General features: G+C 39.7%; 1 protein-coding gene across 1 annotated transcript in view; it reads left to right on the forward strand.

Moving 5' to 3' along the window:
- The first annotated feature begins 497 nt into the window (after positions 1-497).
- The window catches only part of map2k5 (mitogen-activated protein kinase kinase 5), a 48,357-nt gene continuing 28,922 nt past the window's right edge, over positions 498-19,932 (forward strand). The window contains exons 1-10 of the mRNA XM_061068318.1: positions 498-879; positions 1,139-1,187; positions 2,874-2,941; positions 6,314-6,383; positions 7,129-7,169; positions 8,565-8,632; positions 8,729-8,777; positions 11,054-11,118; positions 19,260-19,299; positions 19,405-19,473. Of these exons, the coding sequence (XP_060924301.1) occupies positions 745-879; positions 1,139-1,187; positions 2,874-2,941; positions 6,314-6,383; positions 7,129-7,169; positions 8,565-8,632; positions 8,729-8,777; positions 11,054-11,118; positions 19,260-19,299; positions 19,405-19,473 (654 nt within the window). The 5' untranslated portion in view covers positions 498-744. The remainder of the gene's footprint in view (positions 880-1,138; positions 1,188-2,873; positions 2,942-6,313; positions 6,384-7,128; positions 7,170-8,564; positions 8,633-8,728; positions 8,778-11,053; positions 11,119-19,259; positions 19,300-19,404; positions 19,474-19,932) is intronic.

The following is a 19,932-nucleotide window of genomic DNA, read 5'->3' on the forward strand; positions in this document are numbered from 1 at the left end:
AGAAGCATGTCCTCATGTGATGTCCAGTTTTAATTCAGTCAAGAGATCAAACTGGAAAAATATTATATTTGTCATGTGAAAACCCCAAAGTACAGGTAGGTTATCTGTAACTTCAGAGTGAATACCACCGGGATCCAGAAGATCAGGGGAAGATATAAATGTAAGAATGTATTTATCTTCGTCCTAGTCACTTTAAATAAATAAATAAATGCAGTAAAATAAACACTTGATAAACAGGAAAACAATTTACAAATCTGAGGTAGATTGATTATGTGTTATACCTCCTCACTGAAAAATGCTTATATTTGTATGAATACGACGTTTGTCATGTTTCCAATAATAATGGTTAAATAGCGATGACTTTTGGTATGGTTTTATCGACCAGACCTAATTGAAAGTAAAACTTTACGCAGCTGTCAGTGTTTTGTTTTGAAAGGCTCTGAGCGGATGTTGATTCGGGAGGCGCTGCGGCTTCCTCAATTAGCTTCATGGCTAAGCCCCCCATAGATAACACAGTGTCAAACTTTAGCCTCGGACCGCTAACAAGTTAACGGTTCAGGTTGAATCTCCCCCCGCGGGTCTGTGGTGGTCGTGACCCGGGTGGAGACCTGTCACCCCCCGGTTCTCCTCATCACAAGTGTCGGGGAAGGGAACCGGAGCAGGATGCTAGCAGCCGGTTAAGCTAACAGCCGGTTAAGCTAGCTGAAGCTAACATGTTAGCATGATGCTCCATTCCTCCTCTTTATGCTGGTGCTGGATCTGAACCACCACCTCTCCACCATGGACACCGAGGCGATAGTGATCCGGATCAAGACCCCGGGCGGGGACATGGACTCCTCCGTGGACTGTCCGTCCCTGCTGAACTTCAACGACCTGCTGGTGAGTCCCCAGAGGAAAGCTAGCTGTCCCTGTCCCTGTCCCAGAAGTACACACTTTGACAAACAGCTGTGCGGTGACATCACACAAACACACACACACAGGTTGGATTTGACAGTTTTCTGACTACACATGTCTCAGCCCAACTTTTATAAAGGATGTAACAACACTGTGACCCAGTTTAAATACACATAACCAGGGATAGAACCCAGTGTGAGTGTGTTCCTGTTTAACTCTGTTCCTCTTCTGTTATAAATCACAGGTCGCCATCAGAGACGTCATGCCTGAAGCTACTGTCACAGCCTTTGAATGTAAGTGTCTGTGTAACTCTGTCATGTCTCCAGAGCTGAAGCTTCCACCTTGAAGAATGTCCAGGAACCTTCACAATACTTTGTTTAACTCCTGAATAGGGTTGCAAAGGGTCGGAAACTTTCCATGGGAAGTTAAGCTCGGGAATTTTGGGAATTTTGAAAAGAAAAAATAAGCAAATTAAATGCTGAGCAATAAAACATCATTCAAAACTCTATTTTAAGTCAGGTAAGCGTCAATGATATTACTGGGGAAAATATATTAGCATGCTGATTGAGGATTGTTCATCTGTTCATTTAGCCTATTACCATTCATTTATCCATCAATTGTAAAATATGTTTACAGACGATTCCAATTGTTTGGCTAACTATTTATATCTCTGGCATTGCATTAGTGTTTTTTTACAAACTTTTTTCTCATCTTATTCTACAGAACAATGCAACGTGCACTATCTCATGTGTGGAGACATTTCACCCCATCCAATGTAGAAGGAAAGGCTGTGTACATTTGCAAATACTGAGCAAAGACCTATGTTAAGAATGACACAACGATGCAGAAGCATATAGTCAAGTGTCCAAAGTTTCCTCAGGGCTCAAATCAGCCTATGACAAAACAAAATGTTTATATTTATGTCTGTATATGACAAGGTAAATACAGTTAGTATAAATTACCCACAACATTTCCAGTTTATTCCCGTTAATTCCTGTATATTCCCGTTAATTCCCGTTAATTCCCATGGAAAGTTTCCAAGTTTGAATACTCCCGGAATTTTGCAACCCTACTCATGAAGCTATTAATCAGTCAGATAGGTCAGAAATCATCAAGATAAATATCACAATATTACTATTTATTTGACGTCTAAAGATGTACTTTTACTTCCGAGTGAAGGTTGTGGTCTTAAGCTCTTCTGTGTGAGATTTAGTCAACTTTTTTTGGTGAAATTATGCCAAATATCTAAAGTTATCTTCCTCTTAATGTGACCACTTTCTGTTTTCTACATTTCAAAACTGAATGTTGAGGAAAACATTACATTTGAAAACATTACATTCCTTTGTAGTGGTGACAAACATATTTATATCTTTTATATTTATTTATTCTTGTCAGGTTTAGCTCTACTCCTGAGTTTTGAATTAGTTTATACCACAAAAACTTTGTCCTAAATTTGATTAATTAGGTTATAACTACTCTGTCTCAGGCCTTGAATTATAATTCAAAAAAAGATGCTTAAAAATTATGCATTTCATTCAAAGAATAGCACATTAAAGAATTATGGATTATTTAATATAATTATAATAACTGCGTTTTGACTGATAAAAGAAAGCATCATTAATGTTAACTAACTTGTAGTGATGATTATCAGGTTTAGTGATTGTTATGTAAACAAGTTAGAGGATAAAATATATGGGTTATTAGTAAATTGGCTTTGGATAATTCACAAAAGTAACAAACTTATGTTGAATTAAATCCAGGAATAAAAAGTAAGTAAAACACTGCTTATTAGTGCTATAAATTATTTTTCTTTCTATGTTAATCATCTTAGTTTGTTGACAAATTTTTTTAAGAGAGATTTTGGAACTCTCACGTGAGGAATGTGTTTAGTTTGAATGTGGTAATGATTGCTGTTTGTGGTTTATTTATTTATTATTTTTGTATGTTTACAAACAATGTAATAACGTCTTTGTTTTTAGATGAAGACGAGGTGGGAGACAGAATCACTGTGAGAAGTGATGAAGAACTCAAGGCTATGTTGTCATATGTAAGTATATAAATATTTGTTTTAAAAATAATAATTATAAATACACTTCTCATATTTTTCGCCTATTGAATCAGTTCAACAAATTTGTTTGACCAAACATAATAGAAGTATTCTGGTTTATTTTCAACTTTTTCTCTTTTATTTTGACAAAATGCAGCCACACCACTAACTTATTTGCATCTAGGAACACAGCAACATTCAGTAAACTTTGATTTAGTTAGTAGCAGTATCTAGTCTTTAGAATTAAAAGTTTTTAAAAACTGTGACACACGGACGATAGTCTGTTCCTCTCATCACACAACGACTCTTTCGTTCCCTAATTGACCGGTTCATTTTAAACCTATAAGGTAAAAATGAGCTTAGTGGTAGATTTCAGTAACAACATTCAAACACACACACTTCCACCATCAGCTCAGCTCCCCAACCTCGTGCACTTTCATATCCCACCAATACTTACTGTTCATGCCACGGACAGTAAGAGTAATGGCTTGTAATGGCTTTCTCTACGAGGTACACTGAAAGCTAAATGAGCTGTCAATTTTTATTATTTATTATTCAGTACTTAAAGTTTTGCCTCATTAAAGCGCCGCCCCCCTGGGCTGCAGAATTGTTCAAAATCTACTTTCATCTGTGGATGTCTTTTACCCCCCATCAGCTCACAATGATGCCGTTAGAGCCATAGGCACAATTTACACTCCTTGTTTTTTTGTCCATTTTTGTCATGCATTCACTTGTGGTTGCTTTTTAATCATTAAGTAGCACAGGGTAGCAGGGTGATTAAGCTAGAAGAGACAGCTGTTTTGCCACTGAGCGTCGTGAAACAGGGATGGAGAACGCATTGACCTCAGCCGCAGCTTTATCATTCACAGATTTTGCCGAAAGGTTTTGAGCTTGTGTTGTGAATCTGCCTTGTTGTGCTTTGTCTCCTGTCTGAGTGGGAGTCGTCTTAGAGAAAGTCACAACAATGATGTAATAATTAAGTTTCAGGAGTCTCCTGTCCTGCCTGTTTTGGTTGTAGCACCACTATCTTGATGGTGCTGTACTTTTGCTCCATTCTTTCAGCAAATGTATGAATGCATAATTTAAGTTAGAGAGATAAACAAAAATACAATTATACGTTTATCATGATATTAGCTCCGCACATGATTGACCAAATGGTTGCCCTTATAGCTATGACGTGTTGAACAGAGCAACTATAATACAACCATTATCTCAAATAGTCAGTCCCTATATATGTACATGTATGTGGCAGAATAGACAATGGTAACTGTTTTTAAATACATAATGGAAGCTTATTGTTCCAATGCTTCCTCATTCTTTAAACAGATGATGTCACATGTTTTAACAAGATAATAATAGATTACCTTGACCCAACTCCACCCAGCAAAGGTATTTAGCATCCACAACACTGCACTGCTAAGTCTACAGATTTCAAATCCATCTTTTCAATGAATTTGACAAAAAAAAACATCCAGGAGTCTGTAATGGTTTCTACTTCTCATAGGAAAACCTTGTGTACAAAAAGCTGCTGATTGCCTTGAAAATACTGGGCTCACTAAAATAAAATTTACCCGGCACATATTTTAAATGTTTTATGTAAGCATTATGCATTTCAGCAGTCATTTACTGAGGATTTTTTCCCTATTTGTGGTTGTTTGCTGCGTTGGCCATTTGGCCTCCGTAGAGACCCCGGTGGATTTCTGCCTTGGTTTTGTTAATTCCAGGTGAGCAGACAGCCATTATGTGAAATTAATAGGAATTAGGGGAAACCCGCATGTTAGGTGAAAGGTGGGATATTTCATTAGAGTCGGCCATGATGGTTGCTATGTGCCAACTTGTGTTTGTAAATGTTTTTATACATCGGTTAGAAGACTAGTTATAAGCAGACTTTTAAATATGCTGTCTCTACACCCTTGCTTTAACATTGCCTATAGTAAAAATTCACGCTCCTCATTTCGGAGCAAAATTAATGCTCAAATTCAGCACTTAATTACCACCAGTCTGCAGAGGACATTTATTGTGGAAAGTATGCCCCCTCCCTGAGAACATTGATTGCTCCATGCTCCTGTGAGACCCACTGGTCTTGGAGGCATCTCTAATCATTGTTCGACACCTTGAAAGACAGACGCCACTGTTCAAAGTTAAAGACTGGCCTGTGTCAGCTGCTAAAAAAAAACCACGTGACCTCCTCCGCTCTTCGCTCAGCTCCTCCTGGAGGTGGTGGCTCTCACTCCCACTTCCCCCCTCAGCCTGCTAATGATGATGAGGCCGGCTCTCCGCTCTCGCTCTCCCACTCGTCCCTTAAGGCTGAGCGATGGTATTTGGGATCGGACGCTGTTTAGTTATTGGCCAACAATGGAGAATGTCTTTTAATAACACAACTACTACAGATTAGGTGGTAATTGCAGCCATAATCAATAAGCTAGCTGAGCGGAAAATTAAAGGTACGTGAAGACCCCCTCTTCCCGCCCGCCTGCCCCCCCCCTTCAAACACAAACAACACGTTTTTTGGTATCGGGCCCATTGTTCAGATGTGGCCTAGTGAGAACGCTGGAGGGCGAAAGCAGAGGGCTAGGAGCGAGGAGGGATCTGACAGTGATAAATAGGCCTTTTAATAACAGCTGTGCCACTTGGGTAGCCATTCTGATCCGTTCCCATCCAAGCTGGGCCCATCGTCCCCCCCCCCTCCCTCCATCCCCCTCCCTCCCTCCCTCCCCCACCATGAGAGAGCAAATTTACATTTCGACCTGATGACTTAGTAGTTCCTGCTGGATTGTAATCGAAACACAATGAAAACATGTAAGTGTGGACTACGTAAAGACTCCTTAAGTGTCCGACTGTGTCTTAGTAAGGTCTTGATGCTTCAAAAAAAGGCAACGCTAGCAAAACACACACACACACGCTCTCTGTTTAACAGATGGTTTGGTTAACTGAAACATCAATTATTGCATTGCCTTGGCAAGCGTGTGAGCGGCTCCAGAGTGTGTGTGCACGTGTTCGTCCTGTAGGATGTGAGTGTTTGGTGAGCTGTTGACCTGCAGGAGAGAAGGGTTAATGCTACACTCCTTCTGAACAAGCCCACAGGGCATTGGTCCTCATCGGCAACAGATTTCAGCACAGCATGCCCACGTTTTTTTTTTTTTTGGAACACTGTGGATAAATTCTGACGTCATTTAAATAAGCGTGTTTTGTGTGGGGGGTGCAGAACACACGACAAAATCACAAAAGCTTTGTTTCAGCTGCTTTGCGTTGTTTATTTGATTTGTGTCTTTTTTTTAATCCAGATTTTAAGTCGATCTTTATTTTGAATTCTTGTATAATCACTTCAAGCTCTCATGTGTTCACACTGTACGACTTTCTGTTCCCCTTTAGTACTTCAACACAATGAACGAACAACGCATGAACGGACTGCTGCCGGACCCTCTCCAGATTTTTCCAAGAGGTACACGGTGACATGTGACAGTTTATCATGGACTAGAAAATGCTGAAAGGCTCAATGCATGTGTGTAATTAATTTGTTTACAATTAATCACAAGAAGAATTTAAACGTAATATTCAGATTTCCCCTCTCGGAAACCGTAACACGGAAATTAGGATAAATCACTCGTGCTGTTTTTCAAACAATAAGAAATTGGGAACATTTGGTGGCTAGAAATAACAATGCAGCCTCTGGACAACATTAAAATTCAGAGGCTCATTCTGTTTTTGTGTTGACTGTCGGTTCTTTTGCTCCAAGGACATTGAAACTGCGAGTTCTTATTCAGAACAAGCCCACATTACTGACATTTGTGGTTTCTTCCTGAGCTGGTTTTCACTATGAGGGATTTTGCAATACATACATATGTATATTCAAATAGTTTTTTCTCACCAGTCGTACATAATCACTAACAGGCCCCAAGGGCAAAGCGATAAAACACGTTATCGTCTCTCTATCTGTTCCACTCTCTCCGTTTCTCCATCTCCTTCTCGACTCCCCAACTCTGAGATTCAGTTTTTACTTCCCCACCTACCAGCAGCTGTCTCAAGAGCCCAACATTTCAATCACTCTCGTCTACACCTAATTTCGGGAATAACCCTCATTTCATTTTCATCTTTTTTCCTTTCCTTTATAAAGAACTGATTCCGTTTCAGCACATTTGTAAATGGTCCAGTGATGTGTTCTACAATCTAGTCAATTACTGTTTCAGCCGGCAAGACTCCAGGGATCCGGAACATACATGGCCTGAAGGTACGTATCTCAATAATTGTTTCAGCTGCCTTACACGGAGAACAAGGGAAGGGGAGGGAGGGAAGTTGAGGCAAATGGATTGGTAATGCTGTGTTCCACTTATTGAAATGTCAATTGAAGTCAAGGCTCTCCTTTTCTCTCACTCATTCTCCTGCTCCCCTCGTCCAGGTTCATGTGTGCTCTCTCTCTTCGTCCGGCTCCATGTATTTGTGTGTTTTTTTTTTTTTAAACACTGGGACAGTCATTTAAGAGCAAGGTGATATTCTAAAATCCCAATTCCCCTTCAGAGTACTATGATCCTCTCATTCCATATAAAAAGGAAGAACATCAGCTTTGGTTAGAGCAGAGCCTAAGTCGGGCAGTAAGAAGATGTCATCGTTCAACCATGAAATTGTCATTACAAGTCCCCTCTCCCATTTACAAATGGCCCTCCACAGACCTTCCCTTTTTATGTTGGGCATATGTTGCTATTGAAACTCATTGCTAATTACCATGGGTTAAATGACTTGACACCTCCTCTGTCTCTCCAGATGATCCATATTATATCCATCTCCATTTCAGTAATAAAATTACCCCACCCGAGCCCCAATACTGAAAGTGCTTTATTTAATGTATCCTCTGAGGAGCTTTGGTAACAACTACTCATCTGTGTCAGTGTTTTTTCTTCTTTTTTTTTTATAAGGTCAAAGGTCCTGTTTTGAGGAGATGATATTTCCCTAAAACCTTTAGTCAGTTGGTAATCTTTCCCCTCTTCTCTCCCGTTTTAATATAAAAGTAATTGGCTAAGGAGAGTCTTGTGCACTGTTTAAATTAGGTCTTCCTGGGCACTAATTAAAGAGAGAATCCCTGTGCTTTAGCAGACCCAGCACAGCGGCCTTCTGACCTCAATTAAATGAGTTATTTTTAGCATGGGGGCCCATCTCTCCTCTTGTGTTCGATATCTGGGTTGAGCAGAAGTCTTTGGAGTAAACATAGATGCAGAGGAATCGATGTAAAGGCGCGTCCCCAGTGATGTGTTACATTTTTAATGCACCAACTTTATTTTTCGCCTGCCTGTGCAAAATTGTTTGCCAGTATCACTCCCTTGTAATCTCTTCCCTCTCCTCCTCTCCTCCTCTCCTCCCTGCTGTCTGTCATCCTTCCCCTCCTCTACCCGGTTGCCCCTTTCTTTCTTCTTTGCATGCCTCCATTCTCTCTACACGAAAGCCAATTAAGCTCCCGGCTGAACCGAGAGCCTGTGTTTTGTTCTTGTTCATCAGGAGGTCTGGCCATATGTCTGTCTGTCTGCTTGTCTGTCTTTTGGCCTTGACCACCAAGTGTGTATGTGTGTGTGTGTTTGTGTTTGTGGGTGTGTGTGTCCTTTTCACGTTTGTGTCTGTGTTTGATCGTCCTCAGGTTAACACAAGACCCAACCCAGCCAATGACTGCTCCCATGCAGTCCCAGACTCCATGACTAACAACAGGTGAGTGTTGCTGGGGTGTGTGGACCATGTTTCTTTCTGTAATAAACTAAAATATGTAGATATATATCTGAAACTGTGCTCTATTCCTTCCTGCAGCTTAAAAAAATCCTCTGCTGAGCTGAAGAGGATTTTGACAAATGGGCAGGTGAGGCCGTGTTTTGTTTTAAGAAGAAATTGACAATCGCTGTCTCTCGACTCAAGCTCTTACATCTAATTTCCACTCACCAGAGTACACTCTCATTGCATGTGATACAGAGTGTATCTCCACACTGGGAGCACGGGGTCTGTGGGTTGTAAGGATCACATCTACTACAGTCATCTGTCTCTCTCTCTCTTACAAAAACACACCCTCTCTCACTCTCTCCTACACACACACACACACACACACACACACACACACACACACACACACACACACACACACACACACACACACACGCACTGGCTAGCATGTCAAGGAGACAATTAAGCCCATGGCCTCTCAGGTTTCAGCTGTAACACAGTGAACTAATAGAGCTGTTCTCTCTCTTCTCCTCCATCCCCTCATCCATCTCTTCTCATTCTCTTCACCTCTGTCCTCTCACCATGTTATCAAATCAGTTGAGGTGAACTGGGAAGGAAATGTGTGTGTCGGTGTGTGTGTGTTGTGTTGTGTGCGTGCATTCTGACATGTATGTTGTGACGTCTCCCTCCTTCTCTCTGTTAAACATATTCAGCAGTCCCACAGTTCTACTATATGAGTACAAATAGGTCTATTCACACAAACTGGTTCATTGACCTGCAACCTTAGTAAGTGTCACATACACAAATGGTCCTCCCCCATTTTAAATATATGGCTCCAATGCATCATGAACTGGGCCAGAAATCAACTGGAGAACTACTCACTGGACTTTGTAAACTCTGGTAATTTTAGATGCGATAAACCTTTAAATGTTTTCTATATTCCATATAGGAAATCTAAAGAATTTTTAGGAACATTTTTATTACCTAACGAAAGAATATAAAAAATATTATGAATTAATTGCTTTTCAGATTTATATACCTTCCCAAAAAATGTGGACCAGATTTATTTAGATATTTTTTTATTTAATATTATTTTTTTTACTACTGTAGCGTCCTCCTGTAGAGAGGACAGGAAGCTTCTTCGTCGTCTGGTAACTTTATTGACTTTTACATGTGAACATGTGCCTTTTTCATTCATTCCGACACTCGCGCCATCAACAACAAACTAACTTCCTCATTGCCACCCAATCCCCCCGCAAAATCAGCCAATGAGAGAGCCTCTTTACTAAAGAACCCATCCTATTAGTCAAAACCATCACATGTCCCGCCCCTGACCCCTTCACTGTCGCTCAGGACATCAGAACATTCCTTTAACACAATGTCTCACTGACAACGGCCAACAATCACACATAACAATAAACCCCAGTCCGTTACACTACTTTCACTGGAAGCTCAATTGGTTTGCTGTGTGCAGTAAATTGATTTTTTAACAACTCAATGGTAGAGTCGGTCCTGAACCTTTGACTCTATCATCTGGTTTTGTGATCTCATATCGGGGACGAGAATAAGTCGCAGCACATCATCCAGGTTTCCTGTAAAGTCATTGGCTTAAGTTACCTGAACTGTCTCTCACCTTTGGTACGGCAGCCCTCAGGCAGAAGATACACATTATCTAAGTCCAAATGTTTCAAAAATACTTTTATAAGTCTGGCCATCAAACCATTATATTGTAATGATGACCTTGTCGATTAGAAATTTCCTGTTCACCCCTGATGACTGATGAGGGTCTTATTTTTGGTTTTATTAATGGTCTTTATTTGATATATTCATGGATTTAGTTATTTTTATGTTTTTCTTTCTTGTGCCCGTATTTCCTGGGACAATAAAATTGAAAGTATCATAACTACGAGATAATTTCCGTGCTCCGGAACATTTTGACTGGTAATTTCCAAAGGGAAGAGAGGAGGAAACTTTAACTCCAATCAGTCACGTTAGCTCGGGCGGTGTTGTATCTCCTTCCTCTGACACTTTTTATCAAAGAATGACGTGGAATGGCGACAGCAAACAAATCGTCATTAAACTCCACATCAGTCACTCCCCCCCCTCAACCCCCTCAACCCCCCAGCACGATGTCCTTTTATAAAGTGGACAGCAAATGTTGTATTGATCCTTTCTCCTGCTCCCGCTGTCCCTGTGTTTTCTCTCCATACGTTGCTGAACTTGGAGTGACCTGAATGCTCGTCTTGTTTATAGCCTCCAGTGACAGTGTAGTCCCCCCCCCTCTCTGTATCTGTTTCACTCTCTCTCTTTGTGTAGTTACACATCCACTGGTTACATGTCCTCATGTTATAACATCTAAGAAACATTATTCTATATATGTGTGTGTGTGTTTGTGTGTGTCTGTGTGTTGCTCTGCAGATAAGTGCCCAGGATATCAACTATCAAGAGCAGCTCGGCCACGGGAACGGAGGCACAGTTTACAAGTAAGTGGATCTGCAACAAAAGTCTCAGTCAGTGTCCAGTTTAAAAAGATGAGGGACGTTTCATATATCTTCTGCTCAGTTCTTACGAGAAAATAAAACATTAGAGATGCCAGATTTAGAGACTCACACCCACATGAACATTCCACTCTACTGCTGATAATGTGGTAACATATTGAAGCAGATTCACATTTATTTGACTCGTGGCGAAAACGTATAAAGAGCTTGACTGTGCACGTTTGATTCATCCTTCAGAAGGATAAGAGTAATATAACGAAATCTGGTTATCCCGACCCCTAACACACCCAGTACATCTCAATCTCTCCAGGTTTTCAGATGCTCCAGGTGCATCCGGTCACCAAAATAAACAAAAGCCCACAGACACGTGCACTGGACATTTAACTGTATTTTGCACGGTTCACCTTTGTGCAGGAAAAAATAGAACCCTATGTTTTCATTGACCAGTAATGCAATCTGCCCAAAAAGTTAGACTCTGTGTGGCCTCAAATGAGCCCGGCTGTGCTGAATGACCTCTCTCGATTCTCTTTATTTGTCTTCAACATTTTAGAGAAAGTAATTTTACACATTAATAATGTACAATGCCTTTTAACCCACCCGAACCCAGCCGCTATTAATCTGAAATATACATTTTTACCACCCTACCTACCACGGACACGCGGGTATAACTGCAATCTGCGCATCACTCACACACATCGCTCTGCAATAGACTTCAGTGAAGGATTCTCTCCTCTTCCCATCACTCCCTCTGCTTCATCATCTGTCCATTTATCTCAGTGTTTGGTGGGACATCTATTAGGCTGCTTTGTGTCTCTACCTTCATTTATTTATTCGGGTTTGAAGGTTGCAAACGTATATGATATTGATTTTGGGCTGTAAGGTATGACAGCAGTTGACTTAATCGGTCTGTAGCGCAGCACTTTGCCTCTCTGACCAGACAAATGTATGGCTGCCCTGCTAACGTGATGACAAGGTTGGCATTTTGTGCCGCTTCTTTTATCTTTCTTCTCCGCACCTTGTGTTTCCTGCTTCCCATCAATCTTCAACTATTGAGCCCTTTTATTGAGATTGAAGTATTGATCACTGCTCAGACTAACCTTGACTTGACAGGGGTCTGCCTCACACAGTCCTGAACAGACACAGTAAATTTCCTCCTCAGCAAATCCACAAGACTTTTTTATTTTCATCCCTCTCGTTCCAACCACCTTTTTTATTGTTGTCTGACTTTGATATAGTTTCATTAAAAGCCAATCTCTCATAGTTGTAGCAGGATGCTGATCAGCTTGGCACTAGAAATGGTTACACTGCACTGAGGGAGGCCAATATTGCAAGCCCAACATTTTCTCAGTCAATTTAGCCCAGCAAAAATAATCCATATGGTTTGGTAGGGTCATTTTCATGGTTGAAAGGAGAAGAGAAAAAAAACACATTTGCAATAAAGAAAATCTGTGTTGAAGAATGTGTTATTTCATTCTTCTTTAAATTCACAAATCTCTTATGTTCACTTAAATTGAAATATGAAAATGTTCATCAATTCGTACCTGCCTTTTCAGGTTGGAATAATCCGGATAAGCATAAGAGCTTAAACTTAACTTCAACAACTTTAATATGAAGCCAGTGGAGCTGTTTCCTGAACACTAATTCTAAGAAGGGTTTGAATATGTGTTGTTTTCACACTAAAGTGGCAAAATATACTTAAAAACTGTGCTATTGATGGATCATAAGACTTAATATATATAATACAAAGTTAAACAAAATGTTTTTGACTTTGCTAAGGAGGAATAGTTGATCATGCCATATGTGTAGGGCCTCTCTTACCTCTTCCCATCTACACAGTAAATACTTTAATGATGTATTCAATACGGACAAAAGCGGCACAGTAATGTTTAGTTAAAATAGATTGTTTATTCTTCTAATCTAAATGGAAAGCTAATAGAAATGAGAGTTGTTGTTATCAAAGACAGAGTTCCGCGATGAGGGACTCATTTAGCAGAAGCTACGTTGTTGATAGTCTTGGAGTCTTTAAGCTAATTTTGTTGCTTGTTTTCTTGTCTCATTGCCTAAAATCAATTGTTTGAAATCTTATTTAAAAGCAATTTGCTAAAGTTTTACTGTAATTTTCTGTTTTAGAAAAATACTAGTTTGTTCAGAACTGATGGAAAAAAATGAAAAGGCTGATTTTAAGTAAAGAAGGACATTTATTCTGAGATTAAGATGAACTTTTGATCTCAGTTCCACAACTGACAACTGGGCTTTTGCCTCCTAAACCACCTAATTAAACAGAAAAGACACGGTAGAAGCTTGTATTTTAGGCCTTTTTAAAACTAAACTGGTTGTGAGAGGTGGCTGTGGCTGAGGGGTAGAGTGGTCGTCCTCCAACCTGAAGGTCGGTGGTTCGATCCCCAGTCTGAACCATCTGCATGCCGAAGTGTCCTTGGGCAAGATGCTGAACCCTCAATAGCCCCCCATAGAATAACAAAGTGCCGTGAATAGATGCACTGTATGAATGTGTGTATGAATGGGTGAACTGTACTGTAAAGCGCTTTGAGTGGTCATCTTCAGACTAGAAAAGCGCTATATAAATACAAATCCATTTACCATTTACCATTTAGAAGAAATTCAAAATTGTGAATTTATAACAAAATTGGTGTTAATTGTGTGGGTGCCCTTGACATCAGCTCCAAAAAATTTTCATCAGTAACTGTTAATTGCTTCCCTGTTTCTTTTATTTAAATTATTTTGTCACAGTCAGGAGAGGCTGCAAATATTGAATATGTCTCTCCCCTTGACATTGCCTTTGTTATGTTATTGACAGGTTGTTAGTCAGCTAGTTAAAGAATGATGACCCGCTGACCTCTGTGTTGAGTTGTATTCAGTTTGAATGAATTTTTCACTTTTAACAATTCCAGTTAACTTATTACAATTCACATCCGGCTATCTTCAAACTCTTCTTTCTTTCATGGCAAAAGTAAATTAATATATTTTAGGACAATAACTGTGCCACAGCAATTACAAGCTTCAAAAGAATGAACCAGTCTTGCTTCACAAAAGCTTTATTTTTGTGGGATTTATTTAAATGTCTGAACAGAAAAAAAATCCAGTCAGGTGCATAAAGGGATGACCTCTCTACAGAGATAAAAAGAAAAGGGCACTATATCTATCATCTATAACTATATGAAATAGACTTCATATAAAGATCCGGTCCCCTCAATACACGCCAATAGTGCGTCAGTCGCAGCTGTCAGTCATGATGTTTCATCCGTTTCCAGACAAAATAAATACTTGAACTAACTAAAATGACAGAAACCAGTTTATTTGACTTTCATTTTGACCTTTTTTTAGTTTTGTCCATGACGCCACTAACTTGTCGGAGCTGCAAACATCGAGATGCCTTGACTTTACTTTTGGGGAGCAGTCATGTCGTCCATCTCACATTGCGGTAGTGTTGTATTGCTGACTCTTGATTTTTTAAAATTGAGATCTTTTGATCAAGGTTGAATCACAAAGAAAGGTCTCATAGAGCAGGGCGGTAAGACAGGATGTCAGCTGTTCCTTACTAGCAACTTCCTCCATGTGACCAAGACGGATTTTATTTCAGTTTGTGAATATTTATCATATATATCCACGATAAATGATCCAAACTGTACTCATGCAACATTTAAAATGTCTACTTAGGTTTATCTATCATGTAGACCAGCCATAGCATACAAATATTTCTGTATTGAGCAGGAAATTGGCCATTGTTCCAAAAAAATATACTGTATGCCTTTGCACTACGTACCATGAGGTTTCTTGCTTGCTTAGAAATCAATTCTCCCTCCTCCTGTACCCTTTGGTCCAGCTTATATTAGGCTTATCACGTTTGAAAAGCACTACCAAAGGCTCCCCACCTTTTAACCTCTTAGCCCATTTATGACCCAGAGCCATTTAGACTCAATTGGATGTTACCAACACCTCAGCTCTCCATAGCCACACGCTGACCTGGCCATCCATCACTGTCGGCCTTTGTTTTTTTATTACACACTCTCTGAGAGGTCCATCTTGTCCACCAATCTAACGGACTCTATGGCTTATAAATACAATAACAAGGACACAAAGGCTATTTTTGTGACTCATGGATCCGGTAGCGCAATTAAAACCAGCACATTGGCCTGACTGTGGCTGTGGTGACATCTACTTAGTAACCCAGAGCTGTTCCTTTGGTCTCTCAGTCCATTTTCTCCATTGATTTTGTTTGTTTTACCTCATTGATTAGACTGTATATCGAAGGGCTAATACCTCTGGTTAATTGGTGGTAACTGAGTATCAAATATCTTTTTTGAGGTTTTATTAAGTTCACAGAGACTGGCAGTCAATGTTACTTTTAAATTAGCAATAGTAAATAATGAGATGTCCTGATACAGGAAAGTCATGCTGAAGACAATGCTAAATATAAGTAATTTTACGGTAACCATTCTTCCTATATTTCTTCCCTGAATTCTTCCCTGAACACAAAAAAATATATGAAGTAGCATCTTTAGCATTTATTTTCTCAAAATAAACTTGAGTGATTGAAATAGACTGTGCTAGATTATCAAACGTTTATGAGCCTGAGGAAAGTAATTCTGAACCCTGGGTGAAGAAAGGGCTTAAAATACATTCACTTTCAACATCTTTAGAATCCAACATTTATTAAATAACAGCCTCAAGGTAAATGATTATAAATTGAATGTCGAATCAAATGATAGAATATTTACTATCCACTGGAGAGCACGATGTTTTAATCTGTTTTATTTAAATGGAACACAATGTGATGTAAAACACACAGCACACACATGTGCCATGTGACAAAGCAATGGTTGTGTTGTCAACTCTATCTGGTAGAATATAAATATAACAAAACTTTTACCTTGTTATTTGAGACTTTGAACCTCGCTGCTTGTAATGGGCTCCATATTTAGCTGTATTTTCCGTGCACATTCATATCTGTCTGTGAATGTCTGGTTTTAAATTTTCCTTTGGCCAATCATAACTGTTGGGAGAGAGAGAGAGAGAAGCAGCAGCATCGTCCACGTGCCATTGTCAACCCACCACGTTAGCCCTGATCCAGGAGGCCAGTCTCTAACCCACAGCTCCAACTTCAGAGACATCGAGAGAGGCCCTATGAATACTGCATGGTGGAGCTTTTATTACAGAGCGAGCTGGAGTGTAAATAAGATCCAGGCAATGGGGCACATTTACTGGGGTCAGATCAGGGGGAAGTGGCGGGGGGGGGGAGGCTATGTAACCTTGTCCCCATGTCTCCCGCTGTCACAAGCCTGTCACTGTAACTCATACAGGGATACTCTGCCCTGACTTGGTCAAGGACAGTCTGGGAGTAGAGCTTTAACCAAGCAGGCTTCACATTATATCTCCAGATCTGAAACACGCCTGACCTTAAAACACGTTTGTTTAAACCTCACTCATATCTGGCTCGAAATGGCATTAATCCAGATGTAGGTTGCAGTTTGCCATTCATCCACCCATTCATACAGTTTATCTTTGGGCGACACGTTTTTTCAATGAAGGGCCATTCAGGGTTCAGCATCTTTCCCAAGGACACTTCGGCAAGCAGACGTTCTTTTTGGCTTCCCTACACACACCCACACAACCTGCCCTTTCAGTAGTTAACATATCTACTCCTGTGATCGTGCCTCAGTTAACATCTTCATCTTAATTAAGTGGCGGCAGTCATGCTTAACTGATATCGATTGTAGCTCAAAGGAAGACTGAGACGTCAGAATGGAAACAAGGCCATGGAAACAAGGCCATCCGCCTTAAAGTGCAAAGAGCCCTCAAAAAAAGATCAGAAACACTCTTTGGGCAAAAAGAAATAGCATTGTCCAAAAGAAGCTTAATTGATTTCTAATAACTTACTAACTTTTCCCTTTTTGAGTTTTATGTGTTGACCTTTTAACAAAGTTTATAATGTGGCGTGAAACCGACTGACTGACCTTTGACACCTTATAAAAAAGTACAGGTCTCTTAAATTTCAACTATTGTGGAGCTAAAACATGTGAAATACAAAATATATATTTTTTAGACTTTTTACGGTTCCCTTGGCAACATGAAACGTTAATGTCCATACGTTTTTTTCCTTACAATTTAAAAAAAAGTCTGTAGTTAGTGTGTGTTAACCACATCTCTCGTCCAGTGGCAGCCAGCAACCAGTGTTAGTTCTAACTGTGGGTAATACCTGACATGGCACTAATAGGTGTCATTAATTAAAGGCCTTGGCCAGTTTAGAGGTGTCTGGCCGAAGAGCAATGCGATACTCCTAATCTAAGATAAATTAATCACATCTTGCACCATACACATTTTCTCTGCGAGACCCACTGACAGGTGAGTCACCAGGTATCACGTTCACTGAGCCGGCCTGCGAGCTCACCCTCCTGTGTGACGTACGCTGCTCCCACCTCATCCCATCACCTGACAGCTGCTGGGCAGTATTTGTCCTTGAGGATTGTATGTTGAAAGGTCTCGAGGTATTGTCACCGGTGCCGTAAACTAACCTTCACCGGGTGTAACTAAAGCCGACGTTTGGCATTAAGGAGTTTGATAATTAAATCATTACGGGGACGGTCTGCGGCTCCTGCTTGACTTGCAATTCAAAACTCTGTCTGGAACAAGTGACAGGGCTGGCTGGATCTGGTTTTGAACACTGACCTTTAGTCTTCTTCACTGACCTGTGGAGTTCCTATTGCTTTTTATGTCATTTCATTATTACCTTATCACTTGATCTTTTCAACTTATACAGAACTTATTTTTTTTTTAACTTCTTTTTATTTCCTTTTGTCGAATACAGTCATACAGTACATCGTTTTTAACATGAAATTAGGTATCACGGGTTCAAGTCTTAGGTTACTGGAGTTAACTGTCCATGTATGTCTCGGGTCCAGGCCATCATGATCCAAATATATCAAGGTCAAATTATCGATTAACAGTGTCCACAGACACAATACATTTCACATAACATTTCATCAAGACCTTATTCTGAAATAGTATGACCTGCATATGTCCATTGCTTAAAAGGGGAAACAAAGGGAAAACAAAAGCAATATATATATATATATATATATTTTATATCAGATGGAAATGTAGAGCAATCAGGGACCAGTTGTTTTTAAAAACCTCTGTTTTCAGTTGTAATAGTGCAGTCAAGTATCAAGTATATATATACAGAACTTATAAGTCCTAGTTCCATTTTAGTTTTATTCTGAAAGTACGGTTGCTATTCAACCCATCCTAGGTCACACACTCTGCCTCCATTTCACTTTTATTGGCATTTGAATTGACAATCTTCGGGACAGCTCTGACAAATTTAGATTTCAGTATATTTTTTGTTTAACTTTTATGCAGATGTGCACAGTCTGGTGAAAAATAGTCTGATGCACTGTGTTTGAAAATGTTTATTTTAGTTTAGCTCTGAATTCAATTCAATAACAACATCAGCTGGGTGGGGTTACATATTTATGGGCAGAATCCAGAGCATTTTAATTTGGAGGGTTGTGTTCTGATCAGGAAAATGTGCAGATGTTTTAGATGCTTAAACTTAAATTGAAATGTTTGCATTAATAAGACAATGAATAGTTCCTTTAATCAGTTACAAATAATTGTTTTGACAATCTTGCACAGTTTTTTTATGAACATGATAGGTAGGTTGTTCTAAACATTTTGGAAAACACTTCTTCTTTGGATTTAATCTCAGTGTCTTCTGTGTCTTCATCTGATCTCACACTGACTCCATGATGTTGACACCAGGGCTCTGTGGTGGCCACTCAATCTGCTGCAGGACTCCTCGTTCTTCCTGTTGCTGCAGATGGTGTTTCATGACTGTGGCTGTAATGTTATGTGTGGGGTTGTTGTGTTGCTGCAGAATGAATGTGTGGTTGATCAGTTGCCTCCCTAATGCTAGTTTGTGTGATAAATGATAATCTACTCATCTGAAATGATGAGAACATTTACAAAATATTGAGTTATAATCCGAGACTTTCCTTTTACCAAATTTAACCAGACAAAGTTTGGAGATTGAAACACAAAACACAGGTTACCATTTCTATAAAACTCTTACAAATGGCTTGTCTCATATTATCTCCTTGTCCTTTCAGAGCGTACCATGTCCACGGCAAACGGGTGTTAGCTGTCAAGGTGAGAACTCCCTCCACGTTGAAAATACAATTGAAACAGCAGCAGAATGTGTCAGTGTTGTGTTTATTGAAAGTTACACATTTTCTTCCCAATGTTGCACCACAGGTCATCCCACTGGATATTACGGTGGAATTGCAGAAGCAGATCATGTCGGAATTAGAAATTCTCTACAAGGTTTGTTTTGATTCATCTCTTCCTTATCAAGAAAACAATTTCTCCTCCGTCCACTGAACGTTGCTGTGAGACCACATCTACATCGTTAATTAACCATGAGTCCAGCTAATGAAGTGCTTACAGTGTAAGCCAGGGATCAGAGAGACATGGACACACAGGCAGCACACACATGGTCCGGGCATGTGAGGTTACTGAAGACCCTCTGTCATTTATTTTTTGTATAAGGTTATTTTTTCTTCTGATGCACCTAATTGCACCTGATTGTGAGATTTTAGTTATTGATAGATTTAAGTTGGTATTACATGGATTTAAATAAACTTGGGTTGGACATCAAGTTTGATGTTTACAGATTATAGAATCAATGAAGTTGTCGTAAGCTATATTCAGTAAATAGGAATAAAATCAGCATTTATCATCCATCTGCGTCACAATTCAGTTAAGTCCTGATGTTTGATATTT

The sequence above is a fragment of the Limanda limanda genome, chromosome 3 (genome assembly GCF_963576545.1).
Source record: "Limanda limanda chromosome 3, fLimLim1.1, whole genome shotgun sequence".
Taxonomy (NCBI): Eukaryota; Metazoa; Chordata; class Actinopteri; order Pleuronectiformes; family Pleuronectidae; genus Limanda; species Limanda limanda.